The sequence below is a fragment of the Aspergillus caelatus genome (assembly GCF_009193585.1).
Source record: "Aspergillus caelatus strain CBS 763.97 unplaced genomic scaffold BDV27scaffold_133, whole genome shotgun sequence".
Taxonomy (NCBI): domain Eukaryota; kingdom Fungi; phylum Ascomycota; class Eurotiomycetes; order Eurotiales; family Aspergillaceae; genus Aspergillus; species Aspergillus caelatus.
The window spans coordinates 77,641-100,187 of NW_022475396.1; the positions used below are offsets into that span (position 1 = coordinate 77,641).

General features: G+C 47.7%; 9 protein-coding genes across 9 annotated transcripts; 5 read left to right on the forward strand and 4 right to left on the reverse strand.

Moving 5' to 3' along the window:
• Positions 1 to 366: 366 nt before the first annotated feature.
• On the reverse strand, positions 367 to 1,769 carry BDV27DRAFT_131087 (uncharacterized protein). The gene has a single exon (XM_032067554.1). It carries the CDS (start codon positions 1,357 to 1,359, stop codon positions 1,045 to 1,047), a length of 315 nt encoding a protein of 104 aa, XP_031925810.1. The 5' UTR covers positions 1,360 to 1,769; the 3' UTR covers positions 367 to 1,044.
• Positions 1,750 to 3,788, forward strand: BDV27DRAFT_131088 (carboxylic acid transport protein). Its single transcript, XM_032067555.1, has 5 exons — positions 1,750 to 2,433; positions 2,495 to 2,625; positions 2,677 to 2,855; positions 2,932 to 3,280; positions 3,342 to 3,788. Exons 1-5 carry the CDS (start codon positions 1,877 to 1,879, stop codon positions 3,671 to 3,673), a joined length of 1,548 nt encoding a protein of 515 aa, XP_031925811.1. The 5' UTR covers positions 1,750 to 1,876; the 3' UTR covers positions 3,674 to 3,788.
• A 555-nt stretch (positions 3,789 to 4,343) lies between these two features.
• Positions 4,344 to 5,382, reverse strand: BDV27DRAFT_146739 (alpha/beta hydrolase family esterase; the record flags this gene model as incomplete). Its single annotated transcript, XM_032070629.1, has 3 exons — positions 4,344 to 4,799; positions 4,863 to 5,119; positions 5,172 to 5,382. 3 exons carry the CDS (start codon positions 5,380 to 5,382, stop codon positions 4,344 to 4,346), a joined length of 924 nt encoding a protein of 307 aa, XP_031925812.1.
• A 2,002-nt stretch (positions 5,383 to 7,384) lies between these two features.
• On the forward strand, positions 7,385 to 8,575 carry BDV27DRAFT_146740 (uncharacterized protein; the record flags this gene model as incomplete). The annotated part of the gene is made up of 2 exons (XM_032070630.1): positions 7,385 to 7,776; positions 7,834 to 8,575. The coding sequence occupies 2 exons, from the start codon at positions 7,385 to 7,387 to the stop codon at positions 8,573 to 8,575; spliced, it is 1,134 nt and encodes a 377-aa protein (XP_031925813.1).
• Positions 8,576 to 9,835: 1,260 nt separating this feature from the next.
• On the forward strand, positions 9,836 to 10,475 carry BDV27DRAFT_146741 (HET domain-containing protein; the record flags this gene model as incomplete). The annotated part of the gene is made up of 2 exons (XM_032070631.1): positions 9,836 to 10,387; positions 10,422 to 10,475. The coding sequence occupies 2 exons, from the start codon at positions 9,836 to 9,838 to the stop codon at positions 10,473 to 10,475; spliced, it is 606 nt and encodes a 201-aa protein (XP_031925814.1).
• A 1,323-nt stretch (positions 10,476 to 11,798) lies between these two features.
• BDV27DRAFT_165998 (uncharacterized protein) lies at positions 11,799 to 14,123 on the forward strand (the record flags this gene model as incomplete). The annotated part of the gene is made up of 3 exons (XM_032074075.1): positions 11,799 to 11,889; positions 11,957 to 13,226; positions 13,289 to 14,123. 3 exons carry the CDS (start codon positions 11,799 to 11,801, stop codon positions 14,028 to 14,030), a joined length of 2,103 nt encoding a protein of 700 aa, XP_031925815.1. The 3' UTR covers positions 14,031 to 14,123.
• On the reverse strand, positions 14,123 to 16,164 carry BDV27DRAFT_15554 (flavin-containing monooxygenase). The gene is made up of 2 exons (XM_032072166.1): positions 15,970 to 16,164; positions 14,123 to 15,860 (listed from the first exon to the last, which is right to left on the reverse strand). Exon 2 carries the CDS (start codon positions 15,854 to 15,856, stop codon positions 14,216 to 14,218), a length of 1,641 nt encoding a protein of 546 aa, XP_031925816.1. The 5' UTR covers positions 15,857 to 15,860; positions 15,970 to 16,164; the 3' UTR covers positions 14,123 to 14,215.
• A 1,917-nt stretch (positions 16,165 to 18,081) lies between these two features.
• Positions 18,082 to 19,758, forward strand: BDV27DRAFT_166000 (carboxylesterase/lipase family protein; the record flags this gene model as incomplete). The annotated part of the gene is made up of 2 exons (XM_032074076.1): positions 18,082 to 18,668; positions 18,729 to 19,758. The coding sequence occupies 2 exons, from the start codon at positions 18,082 to 18,084 to the stop codon at positions 19,756 to 19,758; spliced, it is 1,617 nt and encodes a 538-aa protein (XP_031925817.1).
• Positions 19,759 to 20,622: 864 nt separating this feature from the next.
• On the reverse strand, positions 20,623 to 22,231 carry BDV27DRAFT_131093 (uncharacterized protein). The gene is made up of 2 exons (XM_032067557.1): positions 22,050 to 22,231; positions 20,623 to 21,947 (listed from the first exon to the last, which is right to left on the reverse strand). Exons 1-2 carry the CDS (start codon positions 22,124 to 22,126, stop codon positions 20,732 to 20,734), a joined length of 1,293 nt encoding a protein of 430 aa, XP_031925818.1. The 5' UTR covers positions 22,127 to 22,231; the 3' UTR covers positions 20,623 to 20,731.
• Positions 22,232 to 22,547: the final 316 nt, after the last annotated feature.

The following is a 22,547-nucleotide window of genomic DNA, read 5'->3' on the forward strand; positions in this document are numbered from 1 at the left end:
TAACCCTGGCTCCCTTCGTAGAGTGATCCCATTTTCCTATGATCCTACCAACCTTAATGATCTAGTAGGCAAGTCTTTGTGTACTATTTGTCTACATAAATGTGATCTGTAAGGGACTGAATGCATGGAATCCGAGATATTGACATGCAGTGCACATACAGAGTACCTGGCAATATATATCTCGGCCCCACCGATAAACCCTAACTTCAAACCAACGACGCTCACTTGCTTAAACCATGCTTTTCTGCCAGAGGAGCCAAATTACTGCGATTGAGGTAATTTCTTAGTTTCCAAAAGTAGTATTGAACACCTGCCGTGTCTGAATTCTAATCCTAATAGTCAATGGAGTCGCCCAAAATAGCAATGATGAGCATGAACCAACATCTCACACGGAATAGCCAGCGTTGACCCACATGGAAAGATAACCGCGACCAATAAGGACCAGAGAAACAGTCGCAGTTTCTTTATCGGTGTCTGGTTAGTCTGACAGGGAATATACGAAGCGCCCAAGGCCTGATTTGCGACAAGAAGATCCCGAAAGGAAAATCTCTCCGCCAGGACCAAGTTTCACTTCCACCACGACTCCTCCCCAAATGAGTTATCTTATGGTCACATCTTACGATTTTTTCTTTGTTCCATGCTCCCGAATCCACCCGAGGAGTTAAGTTTGGTTCCCACGATCAAGCCTTCCGCTGGTTCTTGACAACGTTTTTCCAAGACTTGCTTCTGTTCCGAAGCCCTTTGTGCCAAGAGGCGCCACGAGGGGCTTCTCCGGATCTTCGGCGGGGCAGTCTTGAGGCTCGCCCAGACATGCGAGGTGAAAGCCGACCCAGTCTCCCGAAGCAGTATCGGGGGGGTTTTGATAGCCATTTGTGATTCAAAATCGAAGATGCCGTGGTCGGAGGAATTCCGCGATGGGGAACACCGAGGTAGAATTTTAACGCAGGATGCGAATGCCTGCCCTTCGACAGGATTATGTGTCTTGAAGAATGCTCGGTTGAGATGTAAGGAGGTGGACACACGCTGATCAGATCACCTAAACAATTACCAAACCGATTCACAGGCCAGAATCACGAACGTGGCCGACAATAGCCCATTTACAAACAACTTCCAAATGAGGTCATGTAGGGCTTCCTTTCTCCCTCCCAGTATCGTACGACCTCCACACCCCAGGAGAAAGAGAGAGAAACAAAAAACCCCCACAAGAGCATGGGGAAATAAGTTTAAAATTGACTCAAAACTAATCCTCTTGGCTGATACAATTTTTCGCGCACGAGGTGCCACTCTTGCATGGACGCGAGGCCCACGGATCATGTTCATGACCTTCTGACCCTCCCCGTGCGAGTAATTCACTGGCATCCTTTGTGTGAATCCGATGGTTCAATTGGTTCCGTAGTCGTCACACCAATTCACTCCGACCCCCCGCGTCCAGGTTGGGTTTGGGATGGTTAGCGCCTCTGGGCATCAAGGGCGGGCCGATTCCAGAGGAAATACCACCTTGAACGGCAACTCCGACTAGTGTGGCTTGCCAGCGCTGGATACGCTTGGACAACCACCTCAGCCTTAGCTGCTTGGCGCTATCTTGGCTTGTTAAGATTGGAAGCTTTTCGCGGGGAATGTTGGCCTGCAACCTGGGGATTTGTGGGGATTGACCTCAATGCATCAGGTGGGCTGGGCACATTACTTCCCAATAGGGACGAGACCATGGGTGGGAGTGAAATCACTGCTGTCATGTATAAAGAGGTATCCGGGGAAGTGTAATCATGATGTCGTTGCGCGACTTAAATAGACGATCATTCTCGCCCGTTTTCAAAATAGGCCACTTCTCTTTTTCTTTTTCTTTTTCTTTCCCTTTCAGTGAGGAGTACCTGGCAACATGAGTACTGCGAACGAGCCAGCGGAGCCCATCCCCACTGGCATCCTAGCCACAGCAAAGCAAGCATGGGGCGATCTGTTCAAGTGGAAGCAACGAGTCGTAGTGACCAACGAGTACGGGGAGACTCGTACTGAATGGCAAGAGCCCGATCCCATCAAGAACCCCATCAGCTTGTTTGCGCAGCTCAGTGCCCGCGATTGGGTGTTCTTCCTAGTTGGCCTGACAGCCTGGACGGCAGATGCGTTCGACTTCCACGCCTTGTCCATCCAGCAAGTTAAACTAGCCAAATACTACAACCGCACCAAAACAGAAATATCCACGGCAATTACACTGACGCTTCTTCTGCGAAGTGTTGGCGCCGCCTTCTTTGGTTTGGCTGGTGACAAGTTCGGCCGTAAATGGCCCATGGTGTTGAACATGATTGTATTAGGGGTGCTACAGATTGCAACCATCTACAGTCACACGTTCCAGCAATTCCTGGCTGTGCGGAGTCTATTTGGTCTTTTTATGGGAGGTGTCTATGGAAACGCCATCGCCATGGCGCTGGAACATTGCCCGTAAGCGTCGCGATCAGATAGCTATTGTCCGAATTGACTAACCTCTCTTAACCTCTCTTAGCGTCAATGCTCGTGGTCTCATGTCGGGCATTCTGCAACAAGGGTATTCCTTGGGATATGTCTTTGCCGCCTGTGCCAACCTTGGAGTTGGTGGAGCTACCGATAGTTGGAAGACAGTCTTCTGGGCTGCAGGTCAATACCCTCCCATACACACAATGTAGATTCAAGCTTACGACTGCTTAGCTGGTATCTCGATCGGGGTTGGAGTTATCCGCATCTTTTTCCCCGAATCAAAACAGTTCCTCGAAGCCAAGAAGGCCGGCAAGAAGTCCATGAGCGCAGGGGCATTCTGGAACGAAACCAGGCAGATGTTGGCCCAGGAGTGGAAGATGTGCGTGTATGCCGTTATTCTCATGACCTGGGTAAGTACTCATTCATCTCCACAATCCAATAAATCAACGACAACCATAAAGGGTAAAACCAGGCTAATTGTCGTAGTTCAACTACTACTCTCACACCTCGCAAGACTCCTACACCACATTCATGTTAACCCAGAAGGGAATGGAAAACACCGGCGCCTCCCGCGCCTCCATCCTCATGAAAACCGGCGCTTGCGTCGGTGGCACGATCATCGGATACTTATCCCAGTTCTTTGGCCGCCGACGCGCCATCATCGTTTCGGCCTTGATTTCGGGTATTCTTATCCCAGCCTGGATCCTCCCAGAGGGTGAACGGGCATTGAGCGCAACTGGATTCTTCATGCAATTCTTCGTTCAGGGTGCCTGGGGCGTTATCCCAATTCATTTGAATGAGCTCTCACCACCGGCCTTCCGGTCCTCTTTCCCTGGTATATATATATATACTCTCCCATCGCAACTTTATTACCCAGATTATCTAATATGGAACAGGCATCACCTACCAAGTAGGTAACATGATTTCATCCCCCTCCGCACAAATCGTCAACGCCATCGCCGAAAAGACCTTAATCACTGGTTCGACTGGTGAACCGGCGCCCGCTTACGGACCTACCATGGGCGTGGCTACGGCTATTATCGCGACGGGAATCATGGTGACTACGGCGTTCGGACCCGAGAAGCGTGGGCGGAGATTTGAGACTGCTGTTGCGGGTGTTGAGGAGTCTGAATCGAAGAAGGTCCTTGACTTGGAGAAGGGTGATGTGGCAGAGCAAAAGGCTACGGAGGAGAAGGTCGAGCAGGTAGAGAAGGTAGAGAAGATTTAGGCTTGATATGCTGCACTAAGATGGGAACTGGAATGAAAGATACCCAATATCTGAGTAGAGGATGAATGCTACATCATAGTTCAGATATACAATTCACAATTACCTTTACAGCTAGCTCTACTACAATTATTGCTCTATGTACTCAGTAGACGGTGTCGCCCTGGATAGTGTAGATTAAACATTGAACCCACGGCTACGAAAGAATCAAGAACTACCGATTAACAAAGAATTGCCTCGGACCGATAATAGCCCAGAACAAGAAATGAATAACCAGCCGATATTCATCGGGCCATTCGACAATTGTAGAGATGACAAATGGCCGAATTGGGAAATCCTCCGAGCTCCATTTTTGATCGACAAAGAAAGCTGCGGGGAAATCCGGAGTTCAATTTTTGCCAAGTATAGGGACGTGGGGTGTATGTCTAAACATTGAACACGTTGCATTAGAGCATAAAGCTGGCTTGGTCATAATTGCATGTATGATTTCCGTGTCTTAAGTGCGTGGAAGGAATTGAAGTGGCCGACGATTTAGAGAAAGCCCTGACATATATGAACATAGTAACTCGTAAATTCTTCTCAGTCAATGAAAACCCCTACCTGGATCATAACGTAAAACAACGTATTATAGAAACTCACACATACATGAATGGCAATACCATGAAATAAAATCCTAACTCGTAAACCCAAACCACTTCATATCCTCATCCCCATGAATCTGTATATTGTGTCCAACACCCCCCGCCAAGATCCCCTGAACATTCGGTCCCCAAGTGGTCCTGCTCCAGTTCGCCTCAGGCGTATTCGGTTCAGTCGATTCGGGAGCATCAAAGTTATACCCGAAGACGCCCGCCCATTGCTTACACGTCTCGTTGTAGTTCTGGGGGTACAAGGTGGCATCGACACTACCGTGGTAGATCTGCATCTTGGGCCGCGAGCCACTGTAGCCAGGGTACATGGCTTCAGCAATACTAGCCCAGTGCTCGGGGGTCGTGATAGACTGGCCCTGAGAGCAGGTCGAGTTCCAGGCGTCGGGTTGGTCGGCTGTTGAGAGGAAGCAGCCGGCTGGGACGCCGGCGTACGCGATTCCGGCGGCGAAGAGTTCGGGGTATGTTGCTGCCATTACATTCTAGTACTATCAGTTTAGTTGCTTCATGAAGAGGCCAGGGCTTTGGAAGTTTGGTGAACATACGGTCATCATGGCACCAGAGCTAGTACCCGTGACGAACACCTTGCTTGCATCTGCGTTATACTGCTTGGTCGTCCAGGTTACCATGTTGGCGATAGAGTTGCTATTTCCGCCGCCGTTGTGCGTGAGCGTTGCTTGAGAACTGACGTCCCAGCATGTTCCTTCGTAGGGGCTTTCGGGGTAGATGACGATGAAGCCGTGTGTTTCGGCTTGTTGGGCGTAAGGGGAGCCTTGGTAGTATGCCTGGGCGGTTCCTGTGCCTTTGGGTATCGTTAATATGCGGATGAAGGATATAGATGGAAGAGTACGCACAGTAGTGGATTGCAACTATTATTGCAGGATTGGGAGCTAAGTTTGTGGGTACGTAGATGTACATCCCAACGTTGCTAGGGTTGTCGCCGAAGTCGGTGACTTTTTCGAGGGATCCTGCTCTGGGAACTAGGGATCTGCCATTGTGTATAGCTCTGGCACTGCAGGTGAGGGCACAGACGAGATAAGTGAGGAGATATGACAAGAGGATCATGTTTATTATAGCACTGATCGAAGTTGGAGCTTTGTGGCCAGGATGTGCTATTTTGCAGAGATATTCCTCCATCGAGCCATAACAGCGAGGGACAGGCAGTTCTTAAATACTCCATATTTATCCTCATGACAACTTCATTGTTGCAGCGCAGCATCACACGCCCTTTCTATTGTAGATTGAATTAAATCACTAATGTGCACAATCATTCACTGTCGGTCATTTGATCCCGGACGAACGGAATTCTCCCCTCCAATCTCGATGCTCAAGCCCATCCCGCATTGACAGGGGTGTACATCACCAATGTTGCAGAAACCCTTGTCCTAATTTCAATCGAGCAAACGGCATTGCGGACGACAATGCCGTTCGGCTAATACTCCGTGACGAATTGTGCCAGATATACTTGCTCTCGGCTCATTGGTCAATCGTGTTTCAGGTACAGGTTCTCCATGCGGGGGATCTTCACTTCCCTATTTTCCAGTATATCCGGTCATTTAGGCAGAAGAAACTGGTTAAACCCTGACATCTAGCCTGTTCTTGCATCATGGCTAGGTTAGGTAGCTCTTATGAGCGCCTGTGTGCCCGGTGTAGATCCACAGCGCGTTTGCGCTGCGGATTTTGTAACTTTTGTACTAGTATCAATAGCCTATCTGGAAGCAACTAGCTTGTTGACTTTGTCACTCCATTCAATTACTCAGAAATTCGGGGCACATATGGTGCCTTTGCTTTATTTAGTGCCATTTCTGGTGGACATGAATCTCTATTGTTGTATGTATAATACGCCAACTTCCCCGATTAGGCTTTTGTCTCAAATATAGGAGTCTGATTCACCCGGTTCTAGATATACACCAGCCTCCATATTACGACTCCGGACAGATTGACGTTCTAGAAAGTGTGTAAGCCAAGCACAGATGATGGATTACTTTAGCTTCAGTGCTTGAGTTAATCTTTCAAACTGTGCAAATAGTCTCTCTTCTCGCTGCTTCTGTTGCTCTCGTCCCTGCCTGCTCAAACTGCGCATGTGGCTTCTCTTCTTGCTCGTTCCGCTCCCGCCGTTCTTGCTCCAGCCAGTGGTGTAGGACATGGATAGCAAGTAATAAGAGACAGCAAACAGGGAGAAAGTATGCAATATTGTGCCGATTTGTACGAAGACGGAAAGAAACTATTTGAGCTATATGAATAGGTATTCACTAGAATATTCACTGTGCTATTCATTAAACTATGGGTTGACGAGGAAAGGCTCTGGTTCACTTTGATATTTGCTCAATATGGCACAGAGAAAGCTTTAGGGAATGTGTGGCGATGTATGTGCAACTGGATCTAACAGGGTGAATCAGACTCCTATATACGAGATAAAGCCCTAATCAGCGGGGTTCGCGTAATATGGCTTGACCAGGGTTTCACTAGGAAGCTGTCCTTGGTATATACTTAAGCTAGACTCCTATATTTGCTAAGCTTTCGTTCATACTCTACATTATCTCATCGTGATCAATAATAGGGTAATATAGGTGCTGTATTCAGTAAGACAGTGTAGCGAATGACCATAGACTACACACTACTTTCCCTAAGCTACATTGCGCGGATATACAAGTGAATCGAAAAATTCTTCGTCAACCCACAGGTTATTGAATATCTCACGGAGTTTTATATATACCCACATCATTGCTTCTGCTATGGTTGGTATAGCTACATACATTTAATATCCTACGCACTTGTTACTAGGCAATAGTCCAATCCAGCCAACCACGCCCTCATTTAGCCTCTTGTGTTTCTTCCTCCCTTCTCGTTTGAATAGCCTTGTGGTACACAGCAGAAGCTGGTGCCAATTTCCTGTTTGGAACACCCGGTACACAGCAGACGCTGATACGGATTTCTCCTAGAGACGCCCGTGTTGGTATAAAGCAGAAGCCGGTGCCAAATTGCTGTTTGGAAAACCCGGTACACAGCAATAGTTTACTCACACTGTCGCTATCTATCTGACTTGTCTTGCATATACTAGGCCATCATGACTTCCTTGAAACCTCTGCACGCATACAATCTCAGGGGCGAACAACCTCAGCGGCTTCAAGATTTTGCGTCGGACTTAAAGAAGGCCTTGGATGCCGTGACCCCGACTACTCAGGGATACTACCACGATGTTTCTGTGCTGGCCCTACATTGGCAGAACGATGAGATGGGCGTCGGTCGTCTTGAAGCCGAACTCATTAATATTTTCGGGAGAGTCTACAATTTCAGGACCGAGAGTTATCTAATTCCAGTCAATAACTCATACAATTCTTTGACCGCTAAGCTCCTTTCATGGTCTAATTCCAGGGGAGGAGAACATACACTTAGGATAGTGGTGTATTCCGGGCACGCACAATATGCCGGTACAACGGATTCTAAATGGTATCTAGCGTATGTTACTCACCCCTCTCCTCTAGATAACCTTTACGTAGCTAATAACATCGACAGGGGGAGGGCCGGTGCAGCAGGAAACCTCGTGGGGGCTAGGATTGACTGGAGACGCATAAGTGGCGTAATTGATACTATGGACGGGGACGTCCTTTACATCTTCGACTGTTGCTCCGCCGCTTCGGTGGCCATGAAAAGTGGCCCGGAGACGATTGCGGCTTCGGGATGGGAGCAAACGGCAACAGCGAACCTCCACTCTTCGCTCACGCAAGTCCTCATAGACACCCTTGACGACCTGAGAGGAGCACCTGAGACTGCTGCCGGAATATACGCTCGACTCTTCCGAAATGCGTACCAAAACCAGATAGGCGCTTGCCCTGTACATGTACCGAAGGACGGGTCTCCAAGTATCACTCTCCAGAAACTGCAACCAAGAGAGGCACAGAGACTACAGGCTTTAAAGGCCCCTGGATTCAACAGGGTGCTTATCAGTGTCAAAATCCATGATGCCCTCTCAGAGCTGGATCTGAAATCATGGACCAAGTGGCTTACGACCAACATTCCATCTGGAGTTTTGGCTGTAGATGTAAAGACAGAGGCCGCCTTTCAGGGATCTGGTCTTATCCTTGTCACAATGCCTGTACAATTGTGGACAATGCTTGAAGATCGCACTGCCTATAGCTTTGTCGCGCATGTGACCTCAAATAATACCCTTCCCTGGCTCACTCAATCTCTCCCTATACGCCCTGCGGCTCCGTCTGGGCCAGAGAACCAACCCTTCCATCGCAAAGGAAGCAAGTAGGCTGGTCTATATGTTTTCCACAATCATAGTGCGATCATCTTTAAGTGATCAAAATACTACCAATGTAGAACTATATGCTTAAACTCGCGCTCTTCCTGGCTGATACCCAGTCCAAGTTGAATCCCTCCAATAGTATTTAATTTCCGGTAGAACAGGCACAGTTTTCTCATTTGAGTGACCCAGACCTGAACCTTAGAAAGACTACCACTGCCAATATGAATATGTAATAATCCTCTTAAACCAGTTTGTTCCACGGGCCTTTACGAGTATTCAGACATCGCTACGCCCGGCATCTCTATGGAATGTAACGACCTAACAGAGGAAGCAACCTGGACCTGTCAGTCAATTCCTGGGAACTCTTCTAATTCGTTCGACCACTATTTGGATATGGTCCATTATGGTAGCCTCTATCGATCACTTCTTGTTGATTTCGCCTACAAACTTCCGAGTCGCTTCGTTTTCGCCCTTGAAATTGCGTTTATATAAGGGACAAAGGATGAATTGATAATAGACTGTCGGTCATCGACCCCAGCACCGACGTTTACATGGGTAGGCGTAACGCCAGACCTTACTGAAGGCTCTGAGACAATCAGATCCGTTCTTACGGGAAAATATTCTGACAGCGTCCTGTAAGCCACTAACAATAGTAGTGCAGTCGAGAAAAAGCTAGATCTACAAGAATGCTCGGCGCATCTATACGTAAGGCAGTATACAGGCAATCGAGTCTCGGCCCGAAACCGCAGCATTGGACCTTCTACAACCCATACTTTATGTAAAAAAGGCATACAGCTCTGCGGTGTTTCATCTCGTCCCTACTGACGGGTCGAGAACTTCTTCAAGCAATTCAACATACAGCATCTGTAGTGATTTCTAGTCACAACTCACTTCCCTTTCTAGGATGGAACTAGACCATATGGCTGTAGCGAAGGGTAGAAGCGAGCGTGCTGGAGTTACTTATGATCACTCAACTAACCTACGGGGCAATCGGCGCTTAGGTTAGGTCTCTAGCCACAGGGAGAATGGTGCAGGTCCCAGCTTCGCCAACAGAACTGCATCCTCTCCTCCCACAGCCTCACTTTGTCAGCACCCATTCAGGATTGTTGAAATGTTGCGAGACGATACTCCGACTGTAGATACATGCCGAAACGGGGCTACTCAAAATTAAATCAGAGCCATAGACTAATTTCCGGACCACTACCAAATAATATTTATTCAAATTGCCATTCTAAGAACTACCATCAACACACAGACCCACATACGATGCGCCAGTACGAATATTCCCCACGTCCAGCAGGGTCCAGTACTATTCGCGTGCTTCTCCTACTGCCCAATACAGACGACACCGCTTCAATCAGCTGCCAGCTTATCAACTACTCTCTACCAACAACAGGCAATAGTTATCTCCCATATGAGGCGCTGTCTTATGTGTGGGGTAGTGAGAGCACGTCTCGATGTATCTTTCTAGATGGCTCAACTCTATCTATTACGGACAACCTCTACGCGGCACTGTTGCATCTTCGAGATCGTCAGTTTCCTCGCATATTATGGGTAGATGCTGTAAGTATAAACCAGCAGGATGACCTGGAAAAAGGTCATCAGATTCAGCTAATGCCAACCATATACAGTCGAGCCAGCCATGTGATAGTTTGGCTTGGAAGAGCTGCAGATCACAGCAATCGAGCACTTGTTAATATCCGTCTCGCTGCAGAGTATGAGTCTTCAGGAGATGAACCTACAACCCCGCGGCGAAAGGAGACAAATTGTACTGCCATTTTAACGCTGCTACAACGACCGTGGTTTCGACGAATCTGGGTAGGCGATATTGGATGTGGAAATAAGATAATAGCGGAGGTACTACCGTTCTGTGATCCGTCGGACGACATTATTTCACCCCTCCTAAAACACACATTGAAAATCGCGGCAGGCAATACTGGGTGTGGAGCAAAAATAATAGCGCAGATACTACCGTTACTTGGCCAAGGGAAGGACGATCTTTCGCCCATCATACAAGACATATTCAGAGCTGTGGCAGGAAATACTGGGTGCGGGGACGGCATAAGAGAGGTTTTGAAGTCTTATGAGCTAAGAGATAACCCATTGACCTTGCAGCCAAGATTTATTACGCCAGGTTACTCTAATAGAGGAGCTTGAAGGATAGTGTAATATCACAGATAGCTGGGTCTCAGAGACTTTAATCGATATACTCAGGTCCTTAAAGTGTTATCGCGGAGATGCCTCTCGTGGCTGTCGCCGAGCTCAGTAATGAGCCCTGCGAGGTTGTATAGATTTCTGGTTCTTACATGGTGGAACTACATAATTAGCAATGAACCTTGTCGGGACACACTTACTATTTGAAATTCAAATAGCTTTTCTATCAGAGCTCATTAGGTTTCGTATTAAATCACAGGCAAGACTATTAAATACTTGTTGACTATAACCGGTATAGCTTCAAAATGGGCTTCGTATCAGGAGATAGCAGGGCGGACAAAGTGTAATTACTATTCTCACGATTGGCAATCTGACCATTACTAGAAATCCTGTATGATCTAGTCATATCGGTACTAATAAAGAGGTATCCAGTCTAAACCCGATGGAGATTTGGTTTATTCTTATATCTATTGCCGGAAAGGAAAGCTAGTATACTGAGTGTGCAATTGTAAAGAATATACATGGGCCTCGACTTACATAAATTCGACGAAACAACGCACAATATAAATTGCTATCAGAGAAACATTTCCCCTTCTCTCAACAAGGGACAGCAAGAACACTATAAGTGGCTGTTTTCTTGATATACGCAGAAAGCCCTATGAATGTACATGTATTGAGGAAAGCTTCCTCTTGCTTATCATATCAAGATCCTCCAAGGTTATCATGTCACCTTGATTTCACACATTTTATGCGCTATTCTCTCTAATACTATGTTTTTATTCTTTTCATTCCTTTATTAAAATGGGTGAACGTACTAGTGATTTAGCGTTGCAACCTGGACTTTGGGACTCTACAGTCAATGTGGTTAGACCATCGGTTCCACCCAATAGCAACTATCCGAGACCCTTCTCCATCCAGGCCAACATTCAGGCAGCCACTAGGCATCATCCGCCTCATGACACTAAAAGTACCCTAGCATGGCTAATTTCAGGGGAAGTTGCAAAATTATAAAATTGCCATTTCCTTACAATCAAAGAATGTCAGAGACATCATCCATACCAGTGAATTAATGACAATGGCACCCAGTGCACTATATAGCCATATCCGCAGTAACGGCCACGCCATTACCAAAGTACATCGCGAGGCTCAAGATGAGTTACAAATAGGTAAGTCGACGATCCCGGTGATCGAATTATGCCGAGAATAGATTAAATTTTAAACTGATCGTCACAGTCGATCGACTCCTGGAGCCCCAAACCATCGTCCACTTTCTAGAATGTTGTAACGGAGCTCCACTTCCTAACGGGAAGCAGTCGACGCTACCCCAATTAACATCCGAGGAGATTCGTAGTCTCTCTGCTAACCCGGGGGATGACCCCAACGGCGAGCCGTTTCTGCAAAGAGTGTTGAAAAGAATTGGGTCCACGGAGGACGGCGATCGTCTTTGCCTTGTGGGGAAGAATATCCACTCGGCCAAAAGTCGAGCGTGGGAGGGCATCATCCCACTTTCGGAGCAGCGTTGGCGTGAGAAGGAACTTGACCATCTTGCTAATTTTCAGGTTGCGTGTCAGTATCTTTCTTCTGTGCTTGCTGTCTTCGAGTACCTTAACAAGGCGCGTGTTGCGCAGAATCTGCGAGATACGTTTAACCTTATCTATGGACATTGGGAGGAGTACGATGCGGTTTTGAATGAACAGCGTCTTCAGCTGGATCAGGAGCCTGTTAGTGTGGCTAAGCGGTGGGCAGAGTTTATTAAAGCTCATTATGAGGTGATGACTGAGCGTGCGCATCGATGGGTCATTTCCCATGTGAACACACTGCGCGCGCCCCTTCTGGAGGGATTATTGTCACATCGTCCGATGAATGAGGATGTGGCAGATAGGGTGCAGTGGAAGATGACAGATGCTCTACATGTACTCATGGAGATCTCGGCGGTGGCGGATTATACGATCATGATACCTATGCATGGGTATAAGGGGTATACTGTGCCTGCAATTGATACCGGTATTCCGCCAGGGCTTAGGTCGTCCGATTATGAGAAGCGGCATAAAGAATATCACCAGAGGTTGAAGTTGGCTTCTCGCATGACCATGTTCCAGAATATAGGTACCGCATCTCGAGGTGTTCGTGAAGGCATGGGATCGCCGGAATCACTCCACCGTACAGCTCTGCAGCAGATTGAGAGCCAGAACAAGGTCCGACGGGAAACGAGGGGCGATCCTATAGAGCCAGTTCCGCGTGAGCCGTGGATTATGAAAAGCTTAGCTAGGGTGGAAACATCACAGAACGGTCCTGTTGGCGGATTTGGACTTGCCATCTACCGTCTGAGCTACAAGCAGAATGAGGCTGAATGGGCGGAGTTTTTGCAAAAGTTCGAGGCACATACCGCAGACTGGGGTCGGGGTCAAACGGGGTCTAACGCTATTAAACCACTTTTGAAGCTACATTGGTTGGACGGAAAGGCTGTGGGGATCCCAGAAGGGGACATCGATGCGGCGAAAAAGTGAGTAAGATGCCCATTATTGACCCCGGGAATAGCGGTATTAATCATTCACAATTTTTTAGACATTTCAACGACCATGCCACCCCCTCGTTCGAGGACAAGGACCGTATCAACGACACCGCATTTCTGGTCATTGATGATGCCTGTGTCGCTTCCTACATGGGAAATTCATACTCGGCTGCCACCGAATTCATCCCATCCGGCGATCATTTGGGCTTCGTTCTCGCAGTCGATGCTCACTATGATCCGAAGGAAGGTATTGAACGCCCAGACGAATCTCCCGGCTACCACGGACAAATGCGCATTCAGGGTAATCTGATTTGGGGAGATCTCTATGCAATGCTGTCGTCCCAGTCTGCTTTATTAGAGGACCTCTGGCCTCTGGCCATCAACCACCCAAACGGGGTCTACACTGGTCCCACTGTTCCCATGCAAGCAAAATGCTGGAGAATCCAGAATAGGATGCGATTGACTTTGATCCAGAAGCTTGTAGAATATGCAGAGGCAAAGATAAATGGGACGGCATCACCGCCACCACCAGCCCCACCCTCAGGACCTGCACGAAGCGAATCGAATGCCGCCCTTCGGGCGTACCTGCTACGACAGTTTGCGCGGGATATGCGGCGTGAAGGTAACTTACAACATGCAGTGTTAGCCGAAGAAGCAATGAATTTGCGGCCTGACGAAGAGCCGGACTGGGACAGGATTCAACGGCGCTTGGACGCTGAGGCTGAAGGGGGGAATGAGCCGGAGTCAAATATGCGAGATAGAGAGGGCCCTGATAATGGGTGTGCCCCTCAATAGACATCGTAAGAAAAGATGTGTATGAACTTAATACGGGGTAGACGAAGCTACTCTCTTCTTTCACATTGTCAATTGGATTCCCTTGGCCTTCATTCATCAATGCTTTCACTCCCTTTGCTACTAAATACTGAGCTGTAGTGCCCTCTACTAATCCTCCATGCCTTCTTAATGCATCAAATTCTATCTTATAGCCGTGTTTCTCTGGTCGAGGGACCTAATGGACTTTTGAACCCTTCAAAGCCCTTAGCTTTTATGTCAGCCAAATAGGCCCTAAACGACCCCAGCCCCCCAAAATAGAAGGATACTCCCACAGCCTTCCCAGTGACATTATGTCCGAATATCCAAGAAGGAACTTTTTCAAACATTGTTCCCGCTACTGAGGACCGACTGCGTTCTGTCCATGCGCGCTCAGCCTCTGCTAAGGCTTCGATTTCGCACTGACGTCCCGTTCGCTTCGATATCTCCTCGGCTCGTCGGACCAAATCCATAATAAATTCGACGTTAGTCTCCGCTGACGTAGGAATATTGGCAAAAGCCATGTGCGGCCCATTGACTAGAAGAAGATTTGGGAAATCATGCACAGACATCCCTACATAAGTGCTTGGGCCTGATGGTTTCCACAGATCATACAGGTTTTTCCCATCGCGGCCGCGAATGTCAACCATCGCATAAGTGCCATCCACAGCATCGAACCCGGTCGCAAAGATTATAACATCGAGCTCATGGATCGTGCCATCGGCCGTACAGATGCCGTTGGGTGTAACCTCCGTAATAGGAGTCTTCTTGATATCCACCGCAAAAACATTCTCCTTGTTGAACTTCTCATAGAATCCACCATCACACAGGGGTCGACGTCCATAGAGTTCCTTCGGTGTCAGGATGTCTCGCTTTTGCGGATCCTTGACAATACTGGCGATCTTCTTACGCAGGAACTGACATACTCCCTCATTCGCAGCTTCATTCGTGACAATATCGGAGAACCCACCAAACATGAACTGGAAGCCATTTCCGGTCTTCCATAGCTGCTCGAGTAGCTCCTCGCGGTCTTCCGGTGACAGTGACATGAATGTTCTTTTAGGCTCTGTTGTACCCATAGCAAAGACGGAGGTACGGGCATCTGCGATAAGGGCTGGATAATTTTTGTTGACCAGTGCACGTTCCTCCGGCGTAACCTCCCGGTTCCCACTGGGAACACTGTACTGCGGGCGTCGGATAAATGCATGAAGGGATTTAACCTTGTCAGCGATGGCCGTCACAACCTGGACACCCGATGATCCAACGCCGACAACACCGACACGCTTATTCTCGAGGTCCATATTTGGGTTCCACGCTGAGGTGTGGTTGATCTCTCCCTTGAATGTGGCTATCCCCGGGATATCGGGGTACTGGGCTTTAACCAGTAGTCCAAGCGCCGAGAAGAGGTATCGCACATGGAAGACGTCGCCTGTTTCGCACTGAACCTTCCAGGTCTTGGTCGTATCGTTCCATTCCGCCCGTTGCATCTTGGTGTTGAACTGCATGTGTTTGCGGAGGTCGTATCTTTCCACAACGTCGCGGAGATACTGCATGATCTCGGGTTGGGTGAGATACCATTTCTTCCAGGGGTAGCTTTGCAGGAACTCGTGGTCAAACAGGAATCGATAAAGATGACTCCATGTATCGCTCAAGGCACCGGGATATCGATTCCAGTACCAAGTACCACCGACATCACCAGCTGTATCAATGGCTTTAACATTCAGACCCTCCTTGAGAAGGGAATAGAGCATGTAAATTCCACCAAAACCGGCACCCACGACGAGGGCATCCAAATGGTGTTCCTGGGCCATAATTCTATCGTCATATGTCAGCAGTCAGCAAGGTTGAGAAAAGAAACAGCCAGTACACAACAGGCGGTTACTCCCCGCAATTTATCAAAGAATCAGGCCCTACCGTCACATACCATTAACATAAAAGCAATCCCACCGGTATCCACTCTATTCTGTTAAGCACGTTATCATACAGCACAACCCCTGCACCCCGACGAGAAACGCTTCAAGATGATGGCCAGTACGAAGAAATATCTGCCGTCAAGGCGCACGATGAGCGAAGTGGTTTATAAATAGACCAATGAGCAAGGGCCATGCGTAAGTCGCGTTGTTCTCGTCCCATATTTCCTTCTCATAACTCCTGTCTGATCCCTGTTCTTCAAGTGCGGTGGATATGTAGCGTTACTTCCATGGGTCGAACCCCTCACTTACCCTTTCAGCTGTAATCGGTCAATGTATGTTCCGAGGTTAGCATACGAGGATAATATGCATAATATTCCTGTTATGGACATGGTCTGGACTATTCTTTTGAATATTGCAACAAGTGCTGTGATGATCAAGGTCCACTTTGTCACGGTCATAGGTTGTCCGTTTGCGTTGCTTCGTCTAGGGGCTGCTGTTATCATACATATTATTTTATTCCCATACGTCAATCGTGGTTAGGGGCTTTGGTTTTATACAATGTGAGTGGACTATGCATATGCCAAAGCGGTCGACTCACGTCCAGCCCTCACCTGATCGACTTGCCCTACATAGGTCTAATATATGTAACCATTTTAACATTTCCAGACCTTTAGTAGAAACTATAATGTACATTGAAAATTGCCCTGATGTTTATCGAAGGACAATGCCTAATTTAGAACTGAGTCAAAAAGCAAATAAAACAAAACGAAAAAGAAAAAAAGAATGAAGAAAGAGTAGAAAGGCAAGATATACAAAACCAGATGGAAAGGAAAGAATTAAAATACAAAGGAAAACATAAGATAGTCCGAGATGTAGGAAAATATATCTAAGGCCTATACGAGTTACGTACCATCAACACTGGGGTTGATCATACGGCATCTTATCATTGGTAGAACACGATGCCTAGATCTAAGTTGCATCAACACAGAGCTATGTGGGTTTGAAGAAAAAAAATTATATTAGTCAGTACCGATGCTTTCTTCACGTTGTTGGACGAAAGCCTTGTATAAATAACCGAGTTCCTATTTAATTTTCTCTGTGTATATAAGATCTAGTCTACATTATCATACCAGTGCTTCCATAGTTCATCCATTTCTGCAATCAAAACTCGCAATACTCAGAAGATAGCATATATGCATCGACTAAGTTGGTTTATAATATTTTACCCAAAGTAAGCAAATTCCCAGGAAATAGCAAACATAGACAATATCTGCTCAATCTAGCATGTTCAGACCAGATACCAGGTATTAGAAAAGGGGAGGCGCAGGAACCGGGCCTCTACCACTGCTAGTCTGCTACCTCCGCAGTATCCCTCTTTACATAGGATAGATGATACTTGCTTATGCTCTTGTAAAATATATATCAGGTAAGTTTTTGCCGGGGTCTCTCAGCAATTCGGCTGTATAATTCACATAAAGTAGACTCTACTATACCCACTATATTAAATCTTCTCTAGAGATAAAAGAAGTCGAAAGCGCTAGGATACTATTAGAATCCTAAAGCTCTCATACAAGATATACTTGTCCTATTACCATCTTAAGTAAACGTGAATAAGCGCTATCAAAAGTGGCTGCAACCTTTGCCGAGTATATGAATCCTCGGACTCGGTTATGTGAGGTTATTGAGCCTTTCGCTAATGAACCATTGCCTGCAACCGGTCTGACTGCGGCCCTTCAAAGTGCCAGAGTTAGCAAGTCAGTTTACTAAATAAAATAGGTTCATAGTGGGTCAGGATTTCGTCCGCCAAGGATAGCATTGGTTGCCCTTCAATAAAGCCGATCAGTACTCCGTACAGTTCAGGCTTAAAAGCATACCGATTGAATAGAGAGGGCTGGATACATCTGCCGCCAAGTCACGCGAAGTTAAAGTTGCATATTTGGCTTAGATCGACGCGTCGAAGATACCGGTGGGCAGAAGGCTGATGAGATCATCAACTTTTGGGACGCCTGAAAACCTCGTATTCGCCTATTGTCAATATCTGTCGTCATATTCTAGGGGGGGGGATTTAATGGTACATAGGGCCAGCCTTGGTTGGTGTTAGCAATTGGTAATTCTCCTCCATAATGATACCTTCTACACAATTTTCCCTCGGCCTTGTCGCGAGTATAGCCCTCTCATCGTCCGTCAATAAGACAGACAGTCGCCCCACCGTGACTATCGACGCAGGTGTTGTCGCTGGAACCACAACGTCCATTCCGTCCTCAACTGTTACAGTTAACCAATTCCTCGGGATTCCCTTTGGTGCCCCTCCTGTGCGCTTCAGCCCTCCCCAGCCTCCTGCACCATGGCCTTCGGTCTACGATGCATCGGAGTATAAACCCGATTGTATTCAGCAGTTCAATTACCCCGAGGCCTCACGGAACCGGTCCATCGCGGTATTCAACACGCCTCCGCCTCGAGGCGGCGAAGAAAGTGAGGACTGTCTCCACCTGAACATATTTGCCCCGAAGTCAGCAGCAGAGGGCTCCAAGGCTGTCCTCTTCTGGATCTACGGCGGTGGTTTTGTGCTTGGGGCCAGTTCCCTGCCTGTTTATGATGGCACCAGTCTTGCGGCAAACGAGGACGTAGTGGTCGTTACCAGCAACTATCGCACAAATGTCTTCGGTTTCCCTGGCTCTCCTGATCTACCTGAATCGGAATGGAATCTGGGGTGAGTCAAAAGACAATTCACTATCAGCTAATACACGCCCAATGCTGACAATAGTATAAGATTGCTCGACCAACGTCTTGCGCTCGACTGGGTCCAGCGAAACATTGCCGCCTTCGGCGGAGACCCGAGCAAAGTCACCATTGTAGGCGAAAGTGCCGGATCCATGAGTGTGGAGGCTCTCATTACAAGTCCTCCAGATCCTGTTCCTTTCCATGCTGGCATCATGGAATCCGGCGTATCAACGCTGCTGGCGGCCACTGCCGGGTCCGGTTGGAAGGCTCTAGTCAACGCTACCAACTGCCAGAATAAGAATGAGCTTGAATGTGTCCGTGCTATTCCCGCAAAGCAACTTAAAGATATCATCGAACGGAAGATGCTCACCTTCTCCCCGATTCCTGATGGAATCACATGGCCAAAGAATCCACATCAGAACCGCCAGAACTCTACGGATGGCTCGTCTAAGATCGCCCGTGTGCCTTTATTAATCGGCAGCAATGCCGATGAAGGCCAAACATTTGTCGTTGGACAGAATGCGACCGAAGCCCACACCCTTCTCAGTGCTACTCTAGGCAATAATATGACTCTGGTTCAAGCCATCCTGAAAGAATACCCGCTGGGTACTCTGGGAGTTAAGACTGAACGCGATCGTGTGGCGAAAATCCTGACTGAAGTTGGGTTTCAGTGCCCTTCGCAGCGCGTCGCTAATGACAGCGCTTTCGTGGGTATTGATGCTTGGCTATACTACTTTAATGCCAGTTTTCCGAACGCAAATCCACTAGCTGGTAGTGGGGCCTTTCACTCGGCGGAGATTGAGATGGTCTTCGGCACGTATACGCAAAAAGGGGCCACGAAGGTTCAAAAGGAACTAAGCCAGGTAATCCAGAAAACCTGGGCTGACTTTGCGAAGAATCCGTCTGCCGGACCCGGCTGGGAAACTGTCCCTCGGGTTGGGATTTTTGGTGATGGGCCGAAGACTGAAGGAGACGATGTGACCCAGGGTTTGTTTCAAACTGTTGATGCTAAGGAGCTTGATGGGCGGTGTCAGCTGTATCAGGGTTTATATGAGGCTTTGGAGGCTGGTGGGCATTAGAGATTGGCATACTCGATATTCTATAATTTCTTTAGATACTTACCTCGACATTCGCATAAAATATTTGACTTTCCTCTCTGCTTTAGCCTCTCATATCTCTGTTCTCAAAAACCTCAGTTGAAAAGCAAACAATGTCCACCAAAATTAAACACGCCTGTTCTGTCTGCAGGAGCATGAAGCATAAATCCGACGGCCAGCATCAATGCTGTAATTTTGCAAATACATGAGACAGCTATCTGGCGATTGACTGATTCCTTGGATCCCGATCGACATCTTGATTCGACGGAACTAGAGAACCTACTGCTCCAAGCTCGTGAACTGACCCTATCCCATTCAGCCCTGGAACTGAGGCGGTGCAATATTGCACTTGTGCATTTTATCCCAAGCTTCGAGTATCCGGACGTATCGTACTAAGTAAAACTTTATCTCAGGCATTGCAACTGACATATAGAGGCATTGACAAAGCGCTTGGGATGGCCAAGAGACATGTCCATGGTTGCATATTGTGAATGTTCCTTTCCAAATAGTTTGTGTTTTGCTGGCAATTGATACTTTAGAGTTTCACTGGAGTGAGTGGGAAAGTTTGCCCGTACTTTGCGATTGATCGAAACGCATCTATGGCACGAATGCCATCCATGAGACCTTTGTGAGTGCCTGTCCCCTTATATCTCCGTATTAAAGCTTCGTTCTCTCCGATAGTCTTCTTTACATCTCAATCATCAGCATAAAATTCGAGTACGTGCCTTGTATCAAATTAATACGACTTTATGATAGAAGCTCCACCCTGCGCCCTAGACTAAATAGTTAAACAGAAATATAAATTTCAATCTAAAGCTATGCTCAATCTTTATAATACCAGGCAACCTTTTTGCAAAACCATATCCGAAATAAAAACACTCAGAAGGAAAATAAACGGAAAATGTTCTAAAATATATACAATCTGAATATACCACCACCACCACCACCACCACTCTCAATAGTTCGGTCCCTCTAGAAGAGATGCTGAAGCCGGCCTCAAAGGCAGAGGAACTTCCTCCTCATAAACCGGACTCAAGGGCGTCGGCGGCCCAAAACCATACGACTCATCCGACGTAGCCTGGCGAACCTCCGGCCACCTTTCCGTCGGGGCATGTTCCGCTCTGGGTTCAGTCTCCGGCTCGACGATCTTGAGCTTCTTGTTTTTCTTCTTCTTCTTATCCCGTTTCCGGAGCGGGGCCCAGGCGCCGCCCCAGTCGTCGTCATCTTTGCGCTCTGCGTCGGGCTCGGGGTGAGTTTTGGGCTCAGGCTTCGGAAAGGAAGGCTGCTCATCCACGGCGATGGTCTCGTCGGTAGGATGCGGTGAGGCCGAGGGTGGAGGCGACGGAGTCAGCGGCCAGTCCTCGCTTACTGGCTCTGACTCTGCCTGTTGCTGTCGTTTCCCACTGTATTCACCGGTACCTTCGTCCTCCGTCGATCCATCGTATCCATGGCCGGGTTCGACTTCAGGCACGACATCCTCAAACGCTGGCTCTTCATGAATAGTTTCCTCAGAGATGCGTACCGCATCCCCATTCGCCATGGAATGCACAATATGTCGTCCGTTCTCGAGTCTCCGGAAATTAACCGTCGCCAACTTCTCCGAGTAGATCTCCGCCATAATCTGCACGATTAATCGGTCGAATGACGCATCCCGGCCAATTCCATTGAGGAACCACTCCCGCTTGAACACGGCATCGTCGGCCTCGAACTCATCCTCCATCTTCACTCGTATATAATCCTGGAACCACGTCTCGTCCCGCGGGAGCTTGGAATAGATACTCCGAGCAATGCGGAGAATATCTGGAGTGGGCACATCACGATCAAACACTTCTATGTAATGCTTTGCGTGTGCCTCAAGCCCACCGAGACCATATTTCCTCGCCGCCAGGTAGGCAAATGCGCTACGTCTGTATTCTATCGTTCGTCTGGGGATGCTGGGGTCCGGTCCATCGCGGAGAGTTTCATATTCGCCTGTGTAGAGGTAGTGAACAAGGGTATGGCCGATGTCTTCGTCAACGTCGAGACTAGACACGAATTTAAGACTGGGATTGTAGCCCTGTTCGAAAGTCTTGGGACTTCTCCGTAGTTGGGGGAATTGACGCAGGTAGAATTCTGGGATGATGTATTCATCTCGACCGATGATGAGAGTCACGACTGGGGCTTTGTAGGGGCTGGTTTTGAGTCGTTAGTTGGCCGTGTTTGCAATTCGTCTATTTTTTTTTTTTTTTTTTTTTGGTGATGGATAAAAGAATGAATGAGGGCTTCAATCGAACCTTGTCGTCGGTTGTGGATATTCCCTAACCTCGCCGTCCATGTACGACGACGTCTCATCGATGGGATCTAGATGCATGGTCGTTCGTCCGCTAGTCTCTCCTTTCCTTTCCTTTCCTTTCCTTTCTCTTTTCTTTCCTTCTTGCTTTGCTTTGCTTTGCTCAACTCTCTTTTACTCTTTAACCAAGATTCCAAGAATAATCACTAAATCAACACACCACTGCAATCCCTAAAAAAGTGTCCAAAACCAAAACAAACCGGAGAATTTCCTACCCCCACCCAGACGAATCCCCTCTTTATTAAAGAAAACCGCCTCACCCCCAATGCAATAAATTCTTCACCCTTTCTTTTTCTTCCAAGGCATGAATGAATGAAGAGGCAACGATCAGGGATTAAATGCAGGTATGAGCTGTCCAGTCACACTATCTGAATAGGGTCGTGCGTCGAATGGGATCCGCCAGACACGTTGGGCTCCATAGCCTCCATCCTTCCGGGCAACC